Source organism: Gobius niger (genome assembly GCF_951799975.1).
Source record: "Gobius niger genome assembly, chromosome: 20".
Taxonomy (NCBI): Eukaryota; Metazoa; Chordata; class Actinopteri; order Gobiiformes; family Gobiidae; genus Gobius; species Gobius niger.
Window position 1 is genome coordinate 9,716,009 of NC_136871.1, and position 27,367 is coordinate 9,743,375.

The following is a 27,367-nucleotide window of genomic DNA, read 5'->3' on the forward strand; positions in this document are numbered from 1 at the left end:
CGGGAAGTTTGGGCATCTCTGCTGAGACTGCTGCCCCCGCGACCCGGCCCCGGATAAAGCGGAAGAAAATGGATGGATGGATGGATATTTCAAAACTTTGTGTGCAACTTTTAGGAATCTCTGACTTAGGGGATTCTTGCGGAGTTCCACTTTAAGATGAGGCAGAGTAAAGTCCTGTGAGGCATTTTGGCAGGGAATCACAGGGAGGTAACGTCATCGATAAGTTGAAGGTGTGAGCGCTCTTAAAACGGGGCTCAGAAGAACGTCCGACACGAGGACATACTTGACCGCGTGCCATCCCTTTGTCTCCCGGATCTGACTTCCTCGTCTTTCATCTTACCTTCTCTGACCTTTTTTTCCTTTTTTTCCCCTCCTTCTTCTTCACTTTCCATTTTTATCCATCTATCTACCCACCCACCCACCCACTCTTTTCTTGTACGGAGCGCCTCCCCTGTCCCTCTGACACCACACGCTGCTCCCATCCCCCGAAAACCACTTCAAACAGCGTGCGCCATCAAAGCCCGCAGTCAGCGAGGCAGAGGCAGGCAGGCAGTCGGCCAGTGCTCCACTCCGCCACCGCCAGCTCTGCTTCGACTTAAAATTACTATCGTCCTCGAGTCGCTGAGCTGCTTTCCTCCTCTGATACACATCAAAGAATCCTCTTAAAATCCCCAAGTTTGCTTTATAAACCCGCGCGTTTTTGTTGAGCCCTTTATTTTAAACGCATTATTTCACTCATTGAGGTTTCGCTCGCTCCTAAACCGGGCCAGGACGGCAGTGACACATACGCACACTTACGCACACACACACACACGTACGCACTGCGGTTTTGCCGTCTTGGCGTTTTTTTTTTCTTTTCTTCCTGACTTTAATTAGTTGCTCTTTAAAGGCGGCGGTGACATGCACATCACACACATGCGCTCGTACCTAATCGCAATCGTCCCGCCGCAAAGAGAGAGCCTTATAGAAGTCACTCCTCTGTCCGCTTTTGTCTCCGCGCGCTCCTCGTAAAACAAAAAACAAAAAGTGCCCGTAGTGGATGCAGGAATGCGGGGCGACAATAGGAGGGGCAGCCGGTGACACATTGGGAAAGCATTTTCATTCTACGTTGTATAAAGCTTTTTTTCTTTTGAAGGGGTCACATGTGGTCACTCTGAAGTGTGCTTTTAATGGAGCCCTTGCGATGCCCGCTCCCCCCAGAGGATGGCGCCGTTTATGTACGTTACGCACTGACAGATCCTCCTTTTCATGGCACCGATCAGTTGCTCATGTGCTCATTATAGGGACTTTTCCCCCCTTTTCATTTGATTTGCATGTAACCTTTTGACTTGCGAGACTTGTTATCACCTCTAATAGGAGGGGAACAATAGGACGAAGCGCGTTCAACAAAAACCCACGCAAGTCCCGGCTTTGAAACAAAGGAAGCCAGAAATACTTGGATCACCTTCAAATCAGAAAGAAAGAAAGAAAAAAGTCGCGTTGCTGCTTCTGCGTAAATCCCACACTGTATAGCCGTTAAAACTCCAAAGTGGTCTTTTATTTAGCATGCGCCCCTATTAAAAAACTTCAGAAAAACCTTTGTGCCGCACTCCGAGAATGTTTTAATATTCAAAAGGAGCCACTATTGTGCGGTTTCTCGCGCCAAAGTACAAAATAAAGAGCCACATCAGAGCGCTTGGAACGGTCCCTGAGCATTTTCATGTGTTCGAGAGAAGAAGAAGAAGAAAAAAAAAAAGAGGGAAAACAAATTTGGAGGGGGAGACGGCGGGTTGTGTATTTATAGAGTGGTGTGAGAGTCTGTGCAATGACAGGAGTCTAATGAAGTGGAGTTTGGGGTTATGGGGGATTTGGCGGTGCGGTGACTGCGTAAGCCCCCTAGAAAGTGGCCGGTGAACCCCCCTTTAAGGCTGGGGGTGACCTGGGCCGGAGCAGGTTGATTTGCGATTCATGTTTTGCGCTTTTTAAACGTGACCAGAGGCGTTCATGTTTGAGAGGAGACTTGAATAAAACGCTGCTAAACCAACACAAGAATCTCATCCATTTTGGAACCTGTGGGGAGAGCTATAAACCTACAGGAATAGCTGCTTTTAAACATCATAAGACTGGATAGTGTGTTGTTTTCAGAGGATGTTGTCCATCAAAATGCAGACTTTTGATTTCCATTCAATAGTGAAGCCTTACTTCACATTATAGACTTTGCTCTTCATTTATTTATATGCTTTTTGGCCTGGGAGCTTTGTTTTATTGGACAGAGCGGTCCAGCATGTACAGTCCAATAGTTTGGAAACGCTTTTTTATGTATTGGTTTTTCTCTTATTCCAATCATTTACATTGTAGATTCTCACTGAAGGCCCTCATTTATTAACAAACACACATGGAATTATATTTGATACAAAAAAGGTGAAGTAGATCGAGTCTTTGCTTTGATCACTGCTTTACTGCTTTACACACTTTGGACATTTTCTCAATGAGCTTCACGGTGTCGTCACCAGACTCTTTCCAAGGATAAAGGACAGTTGTTTTTTTGTTTCCTACATAATCCAGTGCTGTATATGTGCTGCAAACTAAACCCCATAGACTTTGTTCATTCATTCATTCTTCTTCTTTCATAATACTTCTATGCTTTTTTCTGGTTTACGCCCAGTTTAGACCTAACATGTTTATTGTAGATCCTTCTTTGAGCCGGTTTAGGCTTGATTTGATCTTTACCTGGGCCTGGTCGTACTTATGATTATTTTGTCAGGTGGAAGTCTGAGAACTAGTGCTATTAAACTTTTGTGCCGCACACATCGTGTCATTTGATTGGGTCAAAGTCTCGGCTGGAAAGGAGGAGAGTCCGTCTGACTAACTGTACTGGCATGGAGTGACTTTGGCGGGACATATTCAAACAGAACATTTCTAAACGCATCATTTTATAGCTTAACCTCTTACCCCCCGCCTGAACCAAGCACGTTTTCTCCAGTTCAGCTTCATCCAAATCTAAAAACCGGCCGGGGTAATGCCTCATTTGAAAGCTAAGACCTACAAAACTGATCTAAACTGATCTTTTTCCTCCCGTTGTTGCACTTGTGATGTCTTTTTTCCCATTGCATTTTTGCCAATTTTTCATCACGTATTTGCAGTGTTGGGGGGCAGCTAAATACATGTATTTATAATACACATTCAGAATACTCATTTTGAGTAACTGTATTCTGGTAAAGTTACACTGTCATTTGAGAGTATTTGGAAAGCAGTTTCCAAATATCAAGGGAATACATCCCAGTGTCAGTCATTCTATTTTAGCTCCATTGTTGTAGCTGACTGTTGTTCCTCCTAAGATCAAATAAAAAGATTTAAAACGCCTCATGCCACAGTTCATACAAACACTGCCCATGCATCACATGACGCTGTATCTGCTGCTCCATTTGCCATGAGCGTTTTTGAATTCCTAATTAATGGTAAGTGAGTTTATTACAGGTGTTTCAACAATTGTAGTCTTCATTATTGTAATTATACATAAATATAATGACGATCAATGTAATGTTCAGAATGCAGTACGTTTTCATGCTCATTTTTCGCATTTTTTTGGCCATTTTGTTGATTTTTTTTCATTCCTCTTTTATGGCTTTTCTCTCTTGTTTTTGTCACTGTTTTGACATTTTGTTCCAGGAGCTTTCAGATTTGGGTAAAGCCGAACTGGAGAAAATGCACCTGGTTGAGGTTGAAGTCCTCTCCACAACATGTTCACCAATAAGCCGTTTTCGACACAACAGTAAAATCATCATTAAAGCTTGTGTGAGCCGATTCATCTCGTGTGGACAGACCCAGTAATCGCTGTGACATTAACCCTAAACCACATCAGCGCTTCTTGATCGTGGTTACATTAAAAAGCGAATTAAACTTTGGATTTTTTTTTTGCCTGCTATCTCATTGCCAATCTCTGGTTCTTGAAGGTTTCGGGGTCGCTTGAACGCAATGACTGAAATGAACAATAGAGTGTAGCACCTTTAGCTGGTTGCTCTGATGAGTCACTTGACACCTCAGATGACTCACTCCTCACTGAGAGGGAAGGCCAAAATTACACGGTGGTAAATGTCGACGCAAATTTCAACTCTAATTTTGTGCTTCTTGTACATCGTATACATATATTTATTACTCTTTTACTTAAAGGGACTATACAGAGTTTAAAAATGTTAAAATTATGTATTTTCCTCCCCCTACATGTTCCAGCCATGTCCTAATGTGTAGAATGAGCTCAGACCTGTTCACCACAAATCTAAAATCCTGCACTGTCACTCAAATAGTTGTTACTTCAGGTCCGAATTGCTGTCATGCACAGGTTTAATATAGAAGGTGCAGTTACATGTATGACCTGAGGTGGCAGTAGTGAGTATAAAATGCCCAACTTGCTTTTCAAGTCTCTTGAAAGCAATTCTAAGTAACTTGTTTACCTTAATAAATCCTTTCCGTAGTCCTTCTGGGGGGTAATACAAGTTTTAATGGGATGATTGGAGGGTCTCCTGGTGTCTCTGGCCAGAGAACCACAGTTGCAACTTGACTGCCACCGGACCGGAGCCACCAATACACACTAATGGAATCACGAAGAAGAAGCTAACAGGCTAACGGGCTAGCGCCACTTTAAACAGTATTTACAGCCAAGTTTGAGTGAAAACATTTATTTCCATTGTGTAATTGGATGTACATTATCAATCTCTCCCTTCCCCTTTTCTGTCAGCGTAACATTTACTATCACAGACAATTAATGAGATGTGCTACAACACCTGCAGTTGCGCTTATTGGCCTCTAGCGGCAAGAGTTACTTAGTACTGCTTTTAATTGGAGATTTAACTTTTTTTTTAACTGTATGTTGTGGGCACTAGATGGCAACACGGAGCACAAACCTTTGGGCAGTGGGCAATCAGTGCAGAATGTTACCAATATAGTAGAAAAGAGAAACATGTATGGCTTAATAGAATATTTCAAAGAGGACGTTCTGAAGTACTCGCCGATACTTCTTCAGTGGATGTTTCGAAGAAGGCCTTTATTTATTCTGAAGGCGACCGATGCATCAGATGAGATCAATGTAAGAGCCGTGGCACACAGGTGAACACAATGTCGGCTGCAGCGACAGGAAACCTCCAGGGGAAGCGCAGGCGACCACAGGAAGGCACTGCACACCTCTCCACTCACACCTTGGCCCGTTTGTGCACAAGAAGAAACTGATTGTTGTTGTTGTTTGGCTACACACGGTCCACGAGTGATGCCTTTATTACAAAAATACATGCATGAGACGAGCGTTGGAAAATGACGGTGAACCACAGAGCAGAAAGGTTCAGGGGTAAGGGGTATGTAGCACAAAAACACAGATTTTGTCAGAGATATGCTTGCAGTTGTGGTTGTAAACATGTCTCTTTTATCTCCACCTGATGCAAAAAATGTACCTATTAAAAGCCCATGCTCTGCAAAATGCAAGCTTGGAATGAGTGACATTTTCTTGAAATATGTATTTGTCCTTGGTTTGAGTCATTTATTTCAAGAAATCTGTTTTTTTTTTTTTACATATTTGTAATAACTACACCTAATAACCTAATAGCTACATCTTATTGTGCTCAAAATTATATACAGGTGCTCGTCATGTAATTAGAATATCATGAAAAAGTTAATTCACTTCTGTTATTCAACTTAAACTTGTGAAACTAATATGTGATAGACTCATTACATGCAAAGAGACATATGTAAAGCCTTTTTTGGTTATAATTTTGATTATCATGGCTCAGCTTGGAAAAACTCCCAAATTAAAAACTCATACAATTAGAATATTGTGAAAATGGTCAAAATCATCAAAATTATAACAAACAAAGGCTGTACATATCTCACTTTGCATGTAATGAGTCTATATCATATATTAGTTTCACATTTTGAGTTGAATTACAGAAATAAATGAATGAATTTTCATGATATTTCTCTAATATGACAAGCACCTGTACACTGTATAAAAAAGTCCTTAGTTCATTTGCAAAAAGATTTTTGTGGATGTTTTGGTGACACTTAATAACTACACCATATTCAGCTTTAATACATGATGAGTTAACTCTTAGTTCATGAATAATTCATTAGTAAAGTGTGACTAAGAAACTACTCAACAATGAATAAGTGAAGTATGTGAACAACTACAGTCATAACGAATAACAAATAGTTCTTCACATACTTATTCATTATGAATTTTATGAAGTGTTTGTCACACTTAACTAATGAATTGTTCATGATGAATTGAGTTAATTAATTCTAAATAAGGTGTAGTTATTATAAAGTGTTACCGAAACATCCACAACAATCTGTTTTTCATGTGAAAATTCAATTTCTTTTATACAGTACTGGTGAAACTCAGAAAATTACATCTTAGAACGTGAAACTAGTATGATATAGACTCATGATATCTAAAGTGACGATTTTTGATGATTATGGCTTACAGTCCACTTTCAAAATGTGTGTTTTTTTACAAGCTGTGAGCCATAATAAACAAAATTATAACAAATAAAGGCTTTACATATCTCACTTTGCACATAATGAGTCTACCATATTTTAATTTCACGGTTTAAGTTGAATAATAGAAATGAATGCACTTTATTCTAATTTTCAGAGTATCACCTGTTTATAATTTTGACTATACTATAAGATCTTTTTCTACTATTATTTAAGAACTCTTTTAAAAACCTGGACAGATGTTTTGTTTGTTTCTCAAATCAAGGACAAAACAACTTCTTTTTGCAGTGTGCACAGTGACATTTGTTTTGTTCTCCTTCAGTATATTACTACATTTCGATTGAAAAGCTTTTTTACCAGTCATGAACTCGCTGGCCTGTTGAGACAGTACATTCACTTTGCTCCCTGAAATTTGTAAAATGCTAAAAAACCGCTGAAGAATTGGGTTGTCAGAAATGAATTAGAAAAGCAAGAGATAATAAATTTAGCACAGGGCCTTTAATTTGAAGGTTCTGGTCGGAGCAGCGGCCAAGTTATTCACATCGTTTCAGGCCGTAATTCAACACAATCTGAAAAAGACAAAGGATGTGAAGCTTAAGTGTAGTATTAAAGTAGATCAAATGTGAGTCATGTGTACCAGGATGTGAGGTGAGGACATTGTTTTCTCAGTTTAATAAAAAAAAAATCAAAGTCATAGCAGCACAAAGACATGGCGTCCATTGGAATCATCTGCAGCAGTGCTTCATTTCGACTGCGGTGCTAATTGTGCTCCGTCAAATCTATTAAACATTCATCGGCATCCTATTTTTGGAGGTTTTGAAACACATTTTGTTGCTGAAGCCGGAGCAGGTCTGAGCAGAAAAGTGGTTCAGAGCTCGGTTCATTGATGTGACGCGTTGATAGGGAATGAGAGATGAGCAGAACAGATAGATTTCAGATGTCTAAGATGTCTAAGGCTCTCCTTGCATTACAGCAGTACACGCAGCTCTGCAGGCCAACGCTTTGATTCAAGAGGCCGCAGTGCAGTGACAGCCAGCGCCAAATGATCAACAACTAAAAAAAAAAACTAAAAAAGCACGACTCCGTAATAAAAAAGTCCATGTGAGTTTTATCAGGGTGCTTCAGAAGTTTCTTAAAAGCCGCATCAGGCAACAGGGATTTCTGCTCGGGCGGTAATTGAGTGGCATTATCAAACGTTGCGCCGGACAAATATGAGGCACCAGATGAACAAAGTTTGGAGTCTCTTGACGTCTGGGGTGCTTAGTGAGCACAACGGCAGCTCGTGCGCGTCGCCTGTGGTGGATTTGAGGGTTTTTTTTTTTACTTTCATGAGTTCGTGTCCTAATGAGCGCACTTCTTAAGGCGCTCTGTCTAGCTCAGCTTTCTGTGCAGGCCTTGTGGAAGCTGTGGATGCTCCGCTACAGTCGGCGCACCGGCCTCCAGCTTCCAGCATTACTGTGAAGGAAAACAGGATGGGATGAAAGGGGCGTCCCCCAAAAGCAGTGGTTCTTAACTGGGGGTCGGGACCCAAAAAGTGGGTCGCGAAAAGGAAAACATTTCTTTTCGTATTTATGGACAGACAAAGTGTAGAATCACAACCTGAGTCTGTTGTAATGACTTATCGGGGTGTTTTTGATCATAATTTCAGATTTCCATCCAGTGCAGCTTTACCAAAATCTGAAAGCTTCTCAACTGGAGCCTATTAGGCCAGTGGAGAACCTAATTTGAAAGCTAAGACCTACAAAACTGATGTAAATGGATCTTTTTCCTCGTTGTTGCCATCACTTTTTAAACAGGTTATTTTTTTCCATCGCATTTTTGTCAGTTTTTTGTCCATTTTGTTGTCAAATTTATGTCACTTTTTTTATGCATTTTTGTACTTTTTTTTTGTACTTTCTTGTTCATTTTTTGTTCATTTTTTGTCACTTTTCTACATTTTATTTAAAAGCGTCTTTCAGAACACCCAAGGACTGTACAATGGACACATTAAAAACACTAGATGTTTTCACTTTTTTTGTCCATTTTTTGTCCATTTTTTGTGAAATTATCGTCACCTTTTCATCACATTTTCGTCAATTTTTTGTCACTTTTTTGTCAAATTTATGTCCGATTTTTGTAAATTTTTTGTCAGATTTTTGACAATTTTTAAATGATTTTTTGTTGCTTTTTCATAGCATTTTCGTGTTTTATTTGTCAAATTTTGTCACTTTCTGTCTCATTTTTGTTGCGTCTTCATCAAATAAGTCTCATTTTTGTTGCTATATATGTTGCTAGATGCTTGTTTTTCAAGAGCTTTTAGATTTGGGTAAAGCCACACTGGAGAACATGTGCTCTGCTCAGGTGGGGGTTGAGAGGTTAAAACTTATTCAACAATTCAACAATTTTTCAGGAAAATATTTGACATCATATTTTACAAGTCAGATTTACGGTTTTGGTTGGGGCTCGTCGTCCCAGGGTGCTCGTGGGTCCCGACTCCACACCAGTTACCTCTGTCCTAAAGAGTAAGGCCAGTGTTTAATGAGTAATGTTGGTCAAGCAACACCAGCTCACTGATCTGTGACCAGTTTACATCACAGTAACTATGGGGCAACTGGAATGTACAAACAAAGCTTGAAATATTACGTATTAATTTGGTAATGGTCTAATTAAAAGCGCTCCCTTCTCATGATTAAATTAACCCCGTCTTGTTTTTTCACAAACTGGTTTGAGGCTGGGTTTTCCCCTCCGCGCACTGATGTCCATCTGACTGTACAAACCCCTGCAGGAGTTACCTTCGACCTTTGCATCCCCGCGGCTGTGTCACACTTTCAGTCTCGAACCCTCTCAAACAGCTGAATGATGACTTTCATATCGGCATCATTAGACAAGAATGTTAGCACTTCCTCTCTGCTAACCGCCGAAATGTAATAAAATGTCAACACAGCCCCCATTATCAACATTCCTATTGGTTAGCATGTAATTCATAGCATTTAATCCCCAATTTGCCGCCAGAGACCGTGAGATCATCGGAGAAGCTTGATTTAAGGAAGTCATCCGAATGAAGACAACATACAGGACTTCATGAGAAAATCTGGGGAGGGGTTATTGTGTATTCATATGCACAGGTTGGCACCGAGCAGCAGGGGGTCAGGTGGGCGGTAACAGAGCTGTGGTCCTCCCCTGATCAGCATGATACTGTTGTACAGTCAGGCAGAAGGTGTCATCACAGACCTCATGCACAGATGTCATGGACAAGTCAGACTCTGAACCTGGACTTACCTCGTCTGTGAGCAGCTCTGTAGGTAGAGTATCATCATCTCGCATTTTTGAATATATTGTGTAATGAAACAGATATTTAAAGATAACAAAGAGTGGGTATTAATAATCTTTTGAGAATTATTTACTGCTATGTTTCCCAGTGACACATTCGCAGAGTCAGATTGTGCCTGATATAATTCGCACCTTCTTTGTCCGTTGCTAAAGTACTGAAATGACAGAGACACAACACAAACAAACAAAACTCTTAGCAACTATCATCATACATCAACAAAAAAAAGGAAACAAAATCATACTTTTCTTGATCCATTTTTAGATAACCCCATGTGAGGAGACAGGCCAATATCCGGATGTTTTGCCGCCTTGTTGTTTCCACGGCCCTCTGCGCTTTGTGTGGCGTTTGTTTTGAACCGTGTCTGGAAATAGGAAAACCTTTATGCGAACGCAGAGCGGTCCCCGCAGCAGCCCCGAGTGATCCACATCGTCAAACATGATGCAGCATCTCTCTGTCTCAGAATGACTCACGGCCCGTCCCACGCGCCCAAAACCCCATTTGATCTCCACAGCTCACACAAATAAATCACACCTTTGAAAAACGTCTATAGACTCACACAGTGTGGGCAAGAAACCCCCCGCACTTCAAAATACTTCAAAAAAAAAGTTCAGAAAGTTTATTTGTTTTATTTCATTGTGGAGAAGCAGGGTTGTTACACATGTTAATAAAGTTATTCAAAGTGTGCTGTATACTGAACTGTATACAAGGTGTAACAAAGGTGTATAACGAGTACAAGACTTTTTAATGTGCCTTTTTTAAATGCCTATGTAGTAGGGCTGAAACAACGTATCGATTATTGAAATAACTATATATATAAACTATGAATTTCTTGTAAACACAGACTCAAATAGAGCAAAAATGACATGACGATTATGTATTTTTGTTGAAATCCCACTTTGTTTTTAATGTAAGGGTCTGTAGTGTTTTGTACTTTGTAAATTTCATAAATATCTGTCTTTGTCTCGTCCAATCAGAAGCAGAATTAGCGCTAAGAGTCTCCTATAAACGTTTACTTTTAGTTTACTCCATCAACAGTTTTATGTGATACAACAATTTGAAACAATACTATTTCCATGCACCTTTCACAGCCAGTAAAAATAATCAGATTAATCGATTACCAGAATAATCGTTAGTTGCAGCCCGAGTAAATAATACATTTTAACGCCACAAATGCAGTAAGAAATCAGCGCAGGTTTCATTTTACCCGATGAATGAAATTGAAAGCATTTGTTTTATGACTGATATTTTCATAATTGAAAAATACCTCATCAAACAAACAAACATGTGCCTCTCATAAGATATGAGTCTGGGGACGTCTCCAGCTCGTCTCCATGGAAATGTGACTAAAGTCAGCTGAATTTCAAATTTAATAGGTTTTAGGTCATCCAAATCCAAATTCATTCTTTGATTACCCTCTACAGTTATAGCATATTCTGTGTCGAGTGGGGTGAGCCATATCGTATATTGTTATCGGGATATCATTTTTTTTATATCGTTGTCATTTTTTATATCGCCGTGGACATGATTTAATTACGCTCAGCTGAGTATATCATATTTGTGAGGAGATTAGTATGACGCTAAAAACACAGTAATGAAATATCTTTCCATTAATATTCCAAATAGGCGTGAGGCTATTTTGGAGTAATTTGTCCGTTGTTGTTTATATCATCAAATATATCGGGATATTTCTTTGTTATATCGTGATAGAAATTTTAGACCACATCACCCTGCCCTGGTGTCGAGCATGTTTTGTACTGATGACCACAGTATAGTCCAACATGTTACGCAGTGTGCCTTTAAGATTTGCAAACATATACAGTAATATAACCATTTCAGTGAAATTAGGATTTAATGGTTGAATCCAGTTTAATGCTTGATGACATTCAAGGCCTTGATTTTGCCTTGACTTTTAATGTTTTGTACTGCCCTGCGGAAACCCTGTAATGTGTAATGTGAGAGGCCATGGACACCTTTACTTGTACCCCTTTGTTACACATACCTACATGTCATACACATTTATTACTCTTTGAACACAGATATTAAACCTTGCACTTTAATGTGTAAGTACTTTCTTGTTACCTGTACCCCAACCCCACACAGGGAACAACCTGTAATATAAAGTGTTACAGAAAAATCATTTAACCTACGATTTTACATGAAAATAGAAGTTCGGAAAAGTATGAAAACATATTTGCGAGAGGCTGATTTAAATGTACAGTGATATAATTCAGAACTTGTGCATTATCACTGGTTCCCAAAGTGCCTCCAAAGGCTTAAGTGCATTTGCTTGACTATAATCAGTATCTTTAGTCAGTCATTTCTCCATTTCAATGATGTACTTAAAGCTCAAGAGGGAAAAGGTGACGTTCTCCTTTAATAGAGTGAATTAAAATTGTATGTATTGCCCATGATACAAAAAGCTGGGTAAAAAATATCCGACTTTCAACAACATGGGGCATAAATAGAGGGTTATGATCAAACTTGCTGAAGCCACTATTCTTTATATCCTCCCTCGAACAGAGATGGCTTCATGTCAGAGATCTGTCCAAATAAATAAATCTCCGGGATCACAGGGAAAGCCATCGGAACGCGGCGTGCTTTTAATGACAATGCACTTCGGCTCGGTGTCACTCGCTCTTGTGGCGGACAAAATTAGAAGCGATTTGACGCTAATCCGGTCCAGATTGCTTTTCCTGTTGAGTTTTGTTTTTTACTTTGTGGTATGCGCTATCATCCCAGCAAAAAAAAAAAAAAGAGGAAAAACACTCCTATGTCCAACCTCAGCAGCATCATAAAACTTCACTGCCTTCCCCTGTTGATGACCAGCGTAAACCTCTATACGAGAGCGAGTCATTCCCAGAGTAAATCAAATTAGTAAGACAGCGTGAAATGCACATTTGGTACAAACATGTGCATTGTGTGTTATGCTAATTGTTCGAATGTGCTATAGATGTGTCAATGGTGCGGGTGGGCCCTCTCTGCAAAAACCTAGACACCCTTTCGATTTGACTGCGACGTGCAGTGCAGATGCGGGCTGCCCCGATACAAAACTTCCTGGCTTTTAAAACACAGATGCAACTGGCGATGTATCTATGGCAAAACCAGATGGAGAGTCGCCAAAGTAGAAACATTATGCTTGAAAACGTAATGGCTGAGCGTGAAAGTCTGATCTGTGTTTTAGTCATAATGTAATCTGTCAGACAAGGCATAAAGTAATGTGAAAAGGCTGTCAATGGATACGCAGTAAAAATAAGATGAAGAAATGCCTCTTAATCTCTTAACCCAAACCGGAACCGAGCACATTTCCCCCAGTTCGGCTTTACCCAAATCTAAAAGCTCCTCGACTGGAGAGCAACAGTGTAGTGCCTCATTTGAAATTGTGACTTTTTCTGTTGTGTTGTCGGTGCATCTATGCCACATTTTTGAAGTGTTTTTGTCATGTTTTGTTGCTTTTTTTTAAATCCTTTTTTTGTCATGTTTTCATCACGTTTTTGTGACTTTTTTATAATTTTTTTGTAACTTTTTTGTCACCTTTTTATCGCGTTTTTGTCACTTTTTTGTCACTTTTTTGCCACTTTTTTGTCGCTCTTATGTCACCGTTTGTTGCATTTTCGTCACTTTTTGTCAGTTTTTTGTGTCTTTTTTGTCACTTTTTAGTCACTTTTTTGTCACTCTTTTCTTGCGTTTATGTTGCATTTTTGTCATTTTTTGGTCACATTTTAGTCACTTTTTTGCCACTTATTTGTCGCATTTTTTGCCATTTTTTGTGTCTTATTTGTCACATTTTTGTTGCATTTTTGTAATTTTTTTGTCACTTTTTTGTCACATTTTAGTCACTTATTCGTCGCATTTATGTCATTTTTTGTCACTCTTTTGTCACTTTTTTGTCACATTTTGGACACTTTTTTGTGGCTTTATCATCACCTTTCAGTTGTGTTTCTGTCAGCCGGGGGTTAAGAGGTTAAAGGCTTTTTTCATGTTGTGGAGTTTAATTTGTGTAATGTAAAAAGAGAGAGATTTTTTTAATGACAACATACTGTAAGAACCATGTACAGTAATTTGTACCATAGTCCTATATAGTCCATAGACCAAGCAAAACAAAACAAACCGGGAGTTTACAGTCACAAAGGAATGCATTAGATACATCCATTAGGTTATAAAGATATTTTTTTTCTATCTGGCTAGTTGTTGTTGTTTATGTTACCATGGCCTTTTTGCTTCCTCAAAGCAATAACATGACTATGATTATAAACTCATGAAGAATAGAGATGCTCGGATATTTGGGCCAGGACTGTTTCAAAGTCAAGGTGCTAGAAACACAAGTGTTATAAGTGTTTTATGTCACACAAGATCTTGACACCTTTTGATGCTCACTGTAAGAGTGCTACTACTACTTCAAAATGATATCACTCAAATACTGCTAGAAGTACGATTTCTCCCAAAAGTTCCTTAAGTACATATAACTGGTTACTGAAAACTCCCATAACAAAGTTGTTTATTTAGTACAGTTAACAAGCTGTGAATCTTCTTATTTCTCAGGGCCTAAAAGGAAAGAAAAAAATCTCTGCGTGGCTATGTTTATTAGTTGCTAATGAGAAACACTAGAGCACAGAGACAAGAGGATGAGCCGTGCCTCTGACAGCTGGCACAGCGCTCCAGTGTGCTCAGTTTATGACAATAGCTGCGTTTGATGAAAGCCTCTGGCAGAAAAGCCGTACTCTGTGCTCTTAACTGGTCATTACTTGGTTGTGATTAGATATTGCCAATCAGCAAAAGAGAAACAGAGAGTCCTCAAAAGGAGCCTCGGTAACTAGAGCCTACAGCCGAAATCCCGGGCATGTGTTTGTGATTGCCATGTATTGTCTGTGCCATGGGAAACAGTAATGCGGCGCTCCACTTCAGCTGCGCAACGGGCACCGAGCGAGCGCCGCGGCCCCGACTCTGTTTATTGCTCCTTTTATTGGTACACACTACACAGATAAGTGCAGCACACAGTAACCACATCCACCTCTTTCCTTATAGGCAACAGCTTTGACTAAGAGGAAATCCATATGAGGCCGATGTATGAGCCATGGAATAAGAAGAAAAATATGTATTCTTAAATGGGGCCGTCTAATTGCCCCAGTATTTTATGTAGTAAAAATCCATGAGCTCGATGCAGTTGGGAGGTAGCTTTGGTTTCTGGGTGAAGTTGTTTAACTAAATGATAATAACACTTTGTGAGATGTTCTCCTTAAATAAATCACATACTTAAAGGGCGTGTCTCACTGTTTGAATGGTTGCAATTAGTGAATTCCAATGTAATGCAAACAGCATAATATTCCGTCTCCTCTGGGTCTCGAGTTGTCTCTAACCCTGTAGTTTAGACCTCTACGAGCGAGGTAATTCTTACATTATATTAGCAGATTGAATGTGTTTGAATTGTACATTGTGATCTCTGTCATGATATTACAACATAAATCGTGCAGCCACAGTTACACACTGGTAAATAATCCTGTCTTTGTGTTGTGCTCTCTTGCAGTGGAGGCCGATCAGGTGAGCTCTCTGGGGTCTGAAGGGGAAGATGAGGTGGGCGTCTGGAGCCTGGAGCCCCAGGACTGTCCGGAGAGCCTGGACAAGGCGAGTCTGACTCCCAGTGAGGGCACAGAGGAGCCCGGTAGTCCCCTTCGCTCCGTACGACCACACAGTCCGAGCCCAGAGGGTCCGACGGTCCCTGACCGGGCGGAGGAGAAGGATGCAGGGGCCATGTACCGTAAGTGACAATCCAATACAAAGACTCACTTTGTTCATGTAAACTTTAAATAAACACAGTTTGGTTCAGACTGTCGTGTTGGCCACTACAGTATAAACACATTTACAGTGTTTCTGACGCAAGCAGCTCATATGTTTCTTCCAGCCGCTCCACACACCGCCATATCAGCCCCTGCCTTCCATAGACGCTCTCCTTTCGCTCTCCTCTTTGAAAAGGCAGCCTTCTGAAAGCATGACAAAAGAACTCATCCCACACAATGTCACAATATTTCCAGGCATCAAAGAGGTGACGTTACGGTACTGAAATCATCGCGCAGCGACGTGAGGCTTTCCCTTTTATTTAGAGGAGATCAAAGGCTCACGCGGCTTGCCTACTAACAATCACTTAGCTGCCTAGCCTCGTGTGATTTGGCCTGGCCTGATGAAGGCAAAGCTGAGTTTTTACAGCACAAAACCACACAGGCTCTTCCCATTGCCACATTAAAAACAGCTCAAAATATGCCAACATCTGCAAACATTTGAAACATCTTCCTCAAAGTGGCTGTAAGTAGAGATGACTGGCGCGGCTCATGATAGGAGGCGCCGCATGTTCCACACATACATGTCTCCTGCCTGTCACCGCGCTCAAGGACACCGGGAGGAAACAGAGGAATTCAGTTTTACATGTGGCAAAAGAGTTCACACGGAGCGGTCCATCTGTCACTCCTAAAGTCAACAATGTAGTTGCTTTGCATTATATTAGCTGTACGTGCAGCGGGAACCCAATAAGCACTCAGAATGAGGTTGAACCACAACGTCTTATCAAGTGTCTTCATCGACTTCAAAAAATGCAGTTTTCCGAAACCACATGTTTAACAGCATGAATAGTTACAGTTATAGTATAGAGCACATATACAGACCACAGCTGCACAGACAAGAAATTATTATTGTACACAAAATATTAGTTATAAAAAAAAATCATGTAGCTAAATTAATAATAAAAAACGGATCATTTCTTTTGCAGATAAAACCTCAGATTCCCAAACTGCATTGGAGGACTTGGCGCACTATGAGTTCCTGGCCCAGCTGAGGAGGGCCTCGAACCCGACCAGTATTTTGGGTCATCTCAGTCAGAACGGCAGCGCGCCCCTGTACCATCACAACAGCAGCCACGACGACCTGCCCGCCGCCATCTGGTCCCCTGGAGCTCAGCATCGCTCTCCTGAGGCGGCAGGTAGTTTGATCACAGACAACATAGGAGTCTGATATTGTCTTCAACATCTGTGTGTTTATATATATTTTTATGCAGAATGATTGGAAACCGTGTAGAAAGGTCCGGGACAGGGGCTTCAGCAGCAGCACAATGTCCTGACCCAAATAGTCAAACACAGATAGATTGTTATTATAGCTTGTAATAGTTAGCCACATAGCATAATTGTCTAAGTCATTTTGTCTTGTTACGATAGCAATAATAGAATACTAATGTGTTTTCCAAAAGTTAGGCAATTATGCTATGTGGCTAACAACTTGGGGTATTTATAAAGGGCTTCATATAGGAGAAAATTGTTACCATAAGTACTTTTATATATAAAAAAAAAAAATCCACACACACTCAGTGCACAGGCAACAATATCCTACATAAAAACCACCATCAAAATTATATATTCTTTTTTTTTACTTCTGTTTTTAAAGTGTATTTAGTTGGCTCATTCTCATCAGTAGAGAGAAGAAATGTAACTATAATAAAACATATATTAATTTATTTCAGAAAACCACAGGCATCACTCTTAAAAAGTAAAATTTAATTGTGTAACATTTGTAAAGGAAAAGCCAGTGATCCAGAAAGTTAACATTGTATTATTTTTTAACTTGTCTCTATATTTAAAAATATAAAAAGTGCATGTCTACAGTGTTTAATTTCAAATCAAAACAGTGTTTTTAATGTGTTTTTCAGAGAGTGGAAAGAACCTGCAGGCCTGTCCGTTCTGCCACAGGACGTACCCGCGCGCAGCTCTCAGGGACCACATCACGTACTGTCAGGAGCAGGACGGAGGGCCCATGGTCTGCCCTCTCTGTGGATACACTGCCACCCTCAGGCCGCAGATGGAACGGCACCTCGCGCTGCACAACCAGCTTCAGGAAAAAGTGCGAAAGAAGCCCCAGATTTATTAGCGGTCGACATAACTTTCAATTTGCAAGGGCCTGTTTTAATGACGCCGCAACTAATAATAAATGTTGCTTTGTTTTTCAAGGGCGCTATAACTTCGGAACAAGGCGCGGAGACCAGGAAGTTTAAGTGTCTCCAATGTGGGAAAGCGTTTAAGTACAAACACCACCTCAAAGAGCATCTCCGAATCCACAGTGGTAAGCTGTAATCATTTTACTTACCCAAAGCACTTAATTGCTTTCAGTGAGTTGCTTTTATCCTCCATTGTGTCAGTTTCCCCCACGAAACTAATTAGTCACATACAGCAACGCGGACTTAGATGAAACAGAATCCAGGGGTTGCAGCCAGTGACGTTACTTTTTAATAGATAATTCTTATGGTTGTGGTCCAACATTTTCCATCACTGGCATAGAGGTTTGGCCAGTATTAGTTTATGATTGGCTTTTATTTATTCATATATTTATTTGAGCGAGAGCTCAAATAAAAAGCTGGGGGAAAAACACAAAAAATATTGCCTTGGTTTTTGCATTTTAAAGCTCAATTTATCAAGGAATTAGAAATAAACAAATCCTCTCTAAATAAAAAAAAAAAACTTGTGTTGTTGCTATAGACTAGATGTTGTTGTTATAGACTAGATGTTGTTGCTATAGACTAGATGTTGTTGTTATAGACTAGATGTTGTTGCTATAGACTAGATGTTGTTGCTATAGACTAGATATTGTTGCTATAGACTAGATGTTGTTGCTATAGACTAGATGTTGTTGCTATAGACTAGATGTTGTTGCTATAGACTAGATGTTGTTGTTATAGCATAGATGTTGTTGTTATAGACTAGATCAGGGGTCACCAACCTTTTTTCAGCCGAGGGCTACTTCATTAAGGTGTTCGAGAGCTACCAGTTAAAAAAGCTCCCTACAGACTTAAGCGTACACTGTTTACTTATAGAATTTTGACCCCATATTATGTCAAAAGAGCTTCATTTTAAAATCGTAGTGAGACACAAGATCGAAATGACTGTATTTTAAGAATCAGATTCAAGAAAATTAAGTGTTTTACACCTTAGACAAAGTCTCAAGGGCTACTGGGCATGCCCAAAGGGCACCTGGGTGCCCACGGTTTTAGTTGCTTTTTTAAATGCTTTTTGACACTTTTTTGTTGCGTTTTCATTCTCATTTTTTTCATCCTCATCTTCATTTTGATGCCTTTTATTGTTGCTTTTCAACTGGAGAAAATGTGCTTGGTTCAGGTGGGGGTAAAGAAGTTAAAAGACGGCTTTGAAGCAACTTTTTCCCATGGAAATCTATGGAAAAAATGTATGAAGTGTAATAATTAAAAATTAGGCAGTTTATTTATTTCCAGGTGAACGTTTATGGGTTAAGAAAACTGGGCCTAAACCTAAAGCACACAGTCACCCCCCCTTTTATCATGGTTCTTCTCCTGATAAACATTTCTGTCTAAAATACAAGCTGTGCAGAATGTTTTAATATAATATGAACTATCTATCTAGTATCTATATTTCTAAACTAATTTATTTTGTTGATATTCTACTCTTTCCTGCTCCAGGTGAGAAGCCTTACGAATGCTCCAACTGCAAGAAGCGTTTCTCTCACTCCGGCTCGTACAGCTCCCACCTGAGCAGCAAGAAGTGCCTCAGCAGCGGGAGTGGAGGCAGTGCCGGAGCCGCTGGTGCGACGCTGAACGGCCACAGTCAAAATCTTTTCCAGGCCACATTTCAGACGTCTCCCAATGACAAAGCAGAGGAGAGCAAGCAGCTGCACTTCCCCCGGCCTTTAGATCTGGGGCGACTGTGGGACCCTCAGTCAGAGCTGGCGCTGCGGGCGAGCATCCTCAAAGGCACCACCTTACTGCCTTACCTCAACTCTGGGACCAAATTCGAGCAGGTGCTGCAGAAGATGCTGAATAGGGAAGTGAAGAGAGAGGAAGATATGGACATGAACGGTAAAGCGGAAGACAACAGGGATGCGTACAGTGGTGGGGGTGAGAAAGAGGGGCTGGGGGTCTCCTGCCGCTTTTGCTCGCAGCTTTTTCCCAACGTGGCCGTCCTCCTGCAGCACGAGCGCTACCTGTGTAAGATGAACAAGGAGGAAACAGAGAACGGCAAACCTCACGAAGTCACCAATGGTTTCTCCTTGAACACGTCGCCCCCACGAAAGACCAGCTGGCATTCGGTGCCGCAGCAGCTCCTGGTCGCCATGCACTCCCCGCCCCAGCCTTCCCCCAGAGCGGCGTATTGGTCTGCGCACGAGAAAGTCAGCCCCGCTCAGGCGCTGAACCGCTCGCCCGACCTGTCGTCCCCGCAAAACAGGAGGAACAGCGTCGGCTTGGGTTCTCCCCCTTGTCTGGACCTCACCAACTGTCCGCCTGAGCTCCCGTCGCCGCGAAACCAGAGCGAACCGCTAGACTTGTCCATGCCCAAGGAAAACAAGAGCGCGGCGAGCAACGGAAGCGCCGCCAGAGGAGTGAAGAGGGAATTCACATCGCAGCCAATCAGGAGATCGAGTCCGAGTCACCCTTCGTTCGTGCCTCTTCCTCACCACCCGGTTTACGGGGCGCCGATGTTTGCCGGGTCTATGTACAGTGCGTTCCCGGTCTTTAACCAGTCTGGCCTGGGACATGAAGGCATCTCGCCCCTTCCCTTCGGTCAACCAGCCAACAGCCCGGGGTTTCTGTCTCCGATGGCCTACATGATGGACAGTGAGGCAGAGGCGGCGCTCAAGAAGATCCACCACGAGAGACAAGCGCTAATGGTAAAAACAAACTCAGATTCCAGATGTTAGAGAAGCCACGTAATTGATATTTTAACTTGTAACAATGTTTTTTTCATAGGGTGAGATGATAACCCGCGGAGGGCTGGACTACCTCTCTTTAATGGACGACGGTTTCGACGGCGAAGGAGGACCGGGCAGGAAAAGACTAAAGAAGACCGACGAAGGACTTTACGCCTGCGACATCTGTGATAAGACTTTTCAGAAGAGCAGCTCACTTCTACGGCACAAATATGAGCACACAGGCAAGTATTTAGACTCATGTTAGATATTAATCAATTATTTAAAGCCACACTGCAGGACATTCCAGATAATATGTTGCCATGTCAGAGCAATGAAATAAAGCTACACACCACTAATACAATTTTTGCTGTTGGTTACTGACAGGGTGATGTGTTGGGCAGTTTGGCTTTAATGTTTAGTAAAAGAGGTGTATAATAGTTACAGGTACAAGAAACATTTTGTCCAATTTTTTTGTTTTATTTATTACGGTTTTATTATACTAAAAGTCACTGCAAAAAAAGGTAAACGCTGTAATATTTAATTGGAGTGCCTTTTGATGATGGAATACAAAGGCCATTCTCTGTCTTTGGGCACATAGTGTTGCTGAACCTAGACCTGACCAACTGCAGCAACCCCAGATTATAACAGTTTGTTAAATCCAGGGGCAGACTCTTTTATTTTAAAGGAATAGGCCACCGTTTTTACATACTGAGATATGTTCTTACCTTAGCATAGATGAGTTCATGTGTACCTGTCTGGTCTTCACGCGTGCCCTCAGTCACGTAAACACAGCGCAGACGGCGTTAGCATTTAGCCTCTCCTCCTCTCCTCTGTAGCTCCAGACGAGGTGAAGATAGAAGCTACCAAGCTCTTCCACGTTTTCCCTGTTTAAATATGGTTATGTGAGGTGTAACACAATCCAAGGATAGTTGTATAGTACACAAAATGAAGCAATAATTAATGGGGAACTATATTGTAAGGCGTAATAATACCAGGAGTATTTTGGCATCCGCACAGTAAAGTGAAGATATTACTGGGTGGCTGTGGAAGTACTCCTGATATTATGTAACGATATTTAAATTGGCATCTTTATTAATGGGTTAAGCAGGGGTTATTTGTTTGTTTTTTACACTAGCATTGTATTGGCGCTGTTTTGCATCTAAAATAGTATGCAGATCCAGCTTGGCAGTGTGTACGCGGAAAACCCCGGCATTTTAGCGGGGTGTATATGGGAAAATGATTTGAGGAAGAGCAGAGACACTCAAACACAAGTACTCTCTGACACTGTGTGTGTATGTCTATCACTGTTAATTGAATGAATGAATGAATAAATATTTATTCGGACCATGAACAAAACATAAAAACACAAACTCATATGAACTCAAAATACAACTTGCCATGATTGAGGCAGTTGTGAGCTCAATATCAAATGTGCAGCTCAATACATTTACATCTTAGGACAAACAATTTTGTTTTACCTTTTGCACATTTTAGATAAGGCTGTCCGAAAGGGAGTGGGGGGGGAGTAAACACTTCTTTAGTCCCACAACTTATAAGTACCCTCAGTATCTTGTTCTATTTACTTATTAGGCTTCCTTTAAACAATAATTTGAGCTCTGTGATCTAAATCCAAGTGGTCGGGGATACAGTGTGAATATCACCTACCAATCAACATCTGGTTTACAACAGAGCTGAACATGAAAAGTCATATATTTACTTCCGATACATACCTAGAGAATACACATTCTTTGTATTGATACTTAAACTGTCTGATACTTGGACGTTTGAGGTCTACATGTAGTTTATTCCATATTTTAGGACCACAAACGGACACACAGAAACTTTTTTCTGGATGTCCAGGCATGGGCAGTCTTAAAGGAATAGGCCACCGTTTTTACATACTGAAATATGCTCTAAAGACTTCCCCCGCTCACTTCCGTCAATAACCTTTAGGAGTTACTGCGCGGACGTTTTACTCCTCGTATCATTACGCCTCACAATATATTCCCCCTTTTTATTTGCTTATATAATCGACACGTTACATTTCTGTGTAAATATACTTCGCATGAAAACACTTCACATAACTTTATTTAAATAGGGAACACGTGGAAGAGCTTGGTAGCTTCTATCGTGAGCTTTTTTGGAGCTATGTGACATATGGGAGAGGCTGCGTATGTGCTCCGTTTGCGTGACAGAGCGCACGGACAAAGACCAGACGGGGATATATTAACTTGGCTAAAGTGAGGTAAGAGCATATCTCAGTATGTAAAAACGGTGGCCTATTCCTTTAAATTGATCCGAGCCCCTTAAATTGAATTCAGTGTAAGGCTTTCAGCTCCTCATGTAAACCTAATGTTGTTTGTCGTCTTATAGATTTTTAAACATAAAAAGTACTAGTTTAATTATTTCAAATTTACAACAAATTAAACAACTTTATATTTTTCTACCAGGCAAGCGCCCGCATGAATGTAAAATCTGCAACAAGGCCTTCAAGCACAAGCACCACCTGATCGAGCACAGCCGGCTGCACTCCGGAGAGAAACCCTACCAATGTGACAAGTGCGGCAAGCGCTTCTCCCACTCGGGCTCCTACTCCCAGCACATGAACCACCGCTACGCCTACTGCAGCAAGGACCAGGACCCGGACCAGGACGCGGACGACATGCCCCTCACCCCGGGCACGGCCAGCAGCTACAGCGGGCGCCTGGGGGAGCCCGAGGACGCCCCCATGTCGCTGGAGGAAACCCAGACGCCTCACTCCTTTCTCAGCGACTCCAGCCTGGACGGGACCACGGAGCCGACGAAAGAAGAGGAGGAGGAGGAGGAGGAGGAGGAGGAGGAGATCCGCAGCGTGGAGGAAGCAGACATCCCGGAGTCGCCGACAGGAAAATGCGGCGTGCCAAATGATAGAAACAGTTGTCTGGTGGAAGGCGGGAGAGAGGAAAGCCACACATGGGACTCAAACCGGGCTCTGGACAAATGTGAACTAAAACTAGAAGTGACAGATTCGCAGCTACCGAGGATAAAAACCTGAGGTGACGTTTACGAAGCAATTTCAATGCATAAACTGTACATATCAATTACTTCTTACCCTTTTTTTTTTTTTTTACTCCTGTTTAAACAAGCGAATGAAGCCATACAAATCAATGTGACAATGCATCTATGTACAGCAGTATCATGCCAAATATGACGTCCTCTCACCGATGTGCCAACTCACGCTTCCTGCCAAGTTACAAACGCATAAAGGCAGCAGAAACTGGAAGGAGCTTTATATTTATTGTTACTATCTTTTCATGTACCCGAATACTTTGCATAAAAACACACAGGCTGGTACAGTGTTACAAAGTCTGAGTGTCGAAGTTACCCACGCTGTGAAATGAGATTTATCATTGAGCAGCAAGAGACCAGTTCTTTGGCCGCTTAGACGCACAGTACGGAACATGCTTATTTATTGTCTCACGCAGCGAACAACGGACTGCCACTTTTCAAAGTATTTTTAACATGCAAAGCTTCAACAATGTCTCTCAGCAAATTCTATATGTATGTAAATGTCTCAGTTAACATCTTTGATAACTGAAATGACACGCTACGGGGCATTTGTAAAGCATTGGTAAACACATCATTTCCAAAACTATTACAAAGCTCTCCTAATATACCTTGTTTCTGTGTGTGTTGCCGTGGTAACGCTGCAAATGGATGGATGAATGGTTGAAGGCCCTACACCGGATTTATTTTTCTTTTTGCAAATAATACCTGAAGGTTAGTGGTGGTCCAGACTAAAGGTCGACCAATATCACTTTTTTTTTTTTTTAAGCCAATGCCGATTTTTGGGGATTTTTATTAGACGATACCAATAGGCACGACCGATGTTTTCGACCGATATTTTTGGCAGATTTTTTCCAAATGTCTGGTTTATAATCCTGTAAAACATAAATACTTGTTTTATTTGATTATTTTTGGTGATTCAATCCTAGTTTCTGTCCCCTTTGCTTAGTTAGCTATTAGCATTAGCATCCTGCCGTTAGCATTAGCATACTGCTAGCTGTGGCATTTTGCACGCCGATCTAAAATACAATTGCAGAGGTTAAAACTAACTCAGCGATTGAATTCTCCAGGTTCTTAGCTTTTAAATGACTTGCACCATATTCACTGAGGATGAAGCTAACAAATTTTAGCTACAAGTTTGTTGTAGCTAAAATTGGTTAGCTACAACAAACTTGTAGCTAACCAATTTTCATCGCGATGTTCTTTGTTCCACAGAGGACTAGTTTTAAAGCCCTGACTTCATTCTTTCCAGTGCAAAAGTATCACTTTCAGTCCAGGAGATACCAGCTTTTATCTGCGCTAGATCAGCCGATATTGTGAAATCCCCAAATATCGGCCCGATATATAGGGATTTGGGTATTTTTTTGGTATATGGGCCGATATGTCGATCAACCTCTAAAAATTATTTATATTTAGAAGCACAACACACAAAGGTCCTATTTCCACACAAAAAATCTATGTGGAGCTATAGTGGGTTAAGATTAGGGAAAAGGGTTTGTGTTATCTTGTAGTGTTTCCCAACCAAAAGTACTTCTTTTAAATGATTATATTTTGCTGTAAAATGTTTGAATTTCAGAGTGTTTTAGTGTTACTGCCCACAACTAGTCGCCAAAAGCGGATCATTTCCTAAATAACCAACCTTGACTAGAAATAAAAGAGTCAAGAGGTAGCTCCGCGAGTCCAAAAAGTCGGGAACCACTGTTAATTTTGTATAAGGTGTTTAACAATGCTTTACAAATGCTTCAGTAAGTAGTCATGATAAAACTTAACCAACATTGTTCAGCCACAATGAAGTCGCACATTCTCAAACCTGTCAAGATGCGAGGGTTTGGTGGACGCATTTGGCAGTTTCTGAACTTCCTCTTTTGGCCGTTGCTACATTTAAAAAAAAAAGAAAAAAAGTGCCTGTCCTTGTACCGAGAAAGAAGACACTGTGAGTAATCGGACGAAGCTTTGGTGTGGAGAGATAAGACGAATAGCGTGTGAGGTGTGACTAAGCTGGTAGCACTCATGCATCGCCGCTCTGAGCACACGCCTCATCTCTGCACAGCTCTTTACCTACAGGTGTTTTACATGTTTTGTACCAAGCAGTATTTTTAACAGCACAATGCAACTTTTGTATGTTTTTTTATTATTATTATTATTATTGTATTTTTTGCATGTTGTAAGTTTTGTAATAAAAAAAAATTGTACACATTTTGCCACAAGAACATCGCTTTGCATTGCTTTGTGTTTTGAGAAGGTGGAGGTACTTTGTGGCTCTTTTAGTACAGTATGATTCACGGCAACAGTTCTTTCCAGTTCTTCCGATGTTCCCCTTATTGGACATTGGGGATTATCCATGTCAAATAAACGGAAAAAATGTCAAACCAGGAAACCAAGTCAAGCTGGGGACCAAAGATATTTTATCAATCCAGTGTATCGCAGTGTTAATTTCGTCGACTAAAATATTTAGTCTTAATTTTAGTCAAAGTGATGTTTTTGACGACTAAAATTGGACTAAAACTAAATTAAAACTTTCTCATGAGACTAAAACTATGACTAAAATGTCCAGATATTTTAGTCCACTAAAATAAGACTAAATAAAAATGAAAAGGAGAGACTAAAATCATCCAAACTTCTATTGACCGTCTGAAAAAGCCTCATATCGTTTAAATTCGCTGCCAAATGAACAGGTCTGTGCTTTATTCATGTGGAAGCAGCTCCATGAAGTCGAGGACCACGATTAAACATGATTATAATGAATATTATAAATACAAGTCGACTAAATTAGTCTTCGTTTTAGTCGACTAAATTGACATGCAATTTTAGTCGACTAAAACTAGACTAGAAGTTTTCTTTGACTAAATCTTGACTAAAATTAAATACATTTTAGTCAAAAGACTAAGACTAAAACTAAAATAAAAGATGTTATCAAAATGAACACTGGTGTATCGTCCATACGAGCCCGGCGTTTTGGGGGTCTGCAGTGTGGAAAGATCTCAAAGTGCTGTTTACGTGGCGCCTTTGTTACAACGTTTCCGCAACTTTTACTAAAACGATGACGTCACAGCGCCAGAGTGGAGTCTGTTATCCATAATCTACTGACCTTATGATGAGTTTTTCTCATGGATCTATGATGGTTTGACTCCGCTCCTCTTTGCTCCACTGCAGTCCGTGAGCCACAGGTGACAAGTAGAAAAACACAAGTCAGTTTTTGTTTTTGGACTGACAGTAAAAGTCCGTTCACTGACAGGTTTTTCTGCTTTAGTCCCGTTACGTCTGAAGAATAAACTCGCCTTTTCATCTCTTCAGTAGATCGTACATCCTTGAATCAGCAAAATGTGACCAAAACATGAAAAAAAAGTGACGAGAACGCAACTAAAATGTGACAAGAACGAGACAAAATCCCCAAAAAATGTGACATAAACGCAACAAAAAACCTGATGAAAACGCAAAAGAAAACACACGACAAAATGTGACAACAAAAACGAGGAAAAAGCATAGATCATTTTTGTATGCCTTAGCTTTCAAATGAGGCATTACCCTGGCATATACAGTGGGGAAAAAAGAATTTGGTCAGTTCCCCATAGACTTTCTATTGGTTTTCGGCCAAATACTTTTTTCCCCCACTGTTAACTCTCCAGTAAAGGTTACGGTGGGGGTTAAGGTTAACATAACTCCGGTTACTTCTGAAGAAATGGTCTCAGTTAAACACAACTTCACATCATCACATTTGCCGTTCCTAACCCTAATCATCACCCCTTACTCCTTGATCGTGGTAACAGGTTAAAGCAACAGCATGTAACATTTCACCCAATTAGATAGAATAAAATACAAGCTCTCATTTTATTACATATATATCTATTGTTGAAAAGAAACAAA

General features: G+C 40.7%; 1 protein-coding gene across 1 annotated transcript in view; it reads left to right on the plus strand.

Annotated features, from left to right (window-relative positions):
- Nucleotides 1-23,983, plus strand: part of LOC306980028 (zinc finger E-box-binding homeobox 2) — a 40,779-nt gene extending 16,796 nt beyond the window's left edge. Inside the window, exons 2-8 of the mRNA XM_079579239.1 lie at nucleotides 15,294-15,524; nucleotides 16,527-16,736; nucleotides 17,457-17,647; nucleotides 17,755-17,866; nucleotides 19,233-20,437; nucleotides 20,517-20,700; nucleotides 22,909-23,983. Coding sequence (XP_079435365.1) covers nucleotides 15,294-15,524; nucleotides 16,527-16,736; nucleotides 17,457-17,647; nucleotides 17,755-17,866; nucleotides 19,233-20,437; nucleotides 20,517-20,700; nucleotides 22,909-23,492 — 2,717 coding nt within the window. The 3' untranslated portion in view covers nucleotides 23,493-23,983. The remainder of the gene's footprint in view (nucleotides 1-15,293; nucleotides 15,525-16,526; nucleotides 16,737-17,456; nucleotides 17,648-17,754; nucleotides 17,867-19,232; nucleotides 20,438-20,516; nucleotides 20,701-22,908) is intronic.
- The last annotated feature ends 3,384 nt before the right edge of the window (nucleotides 23,984-27,367 follow it).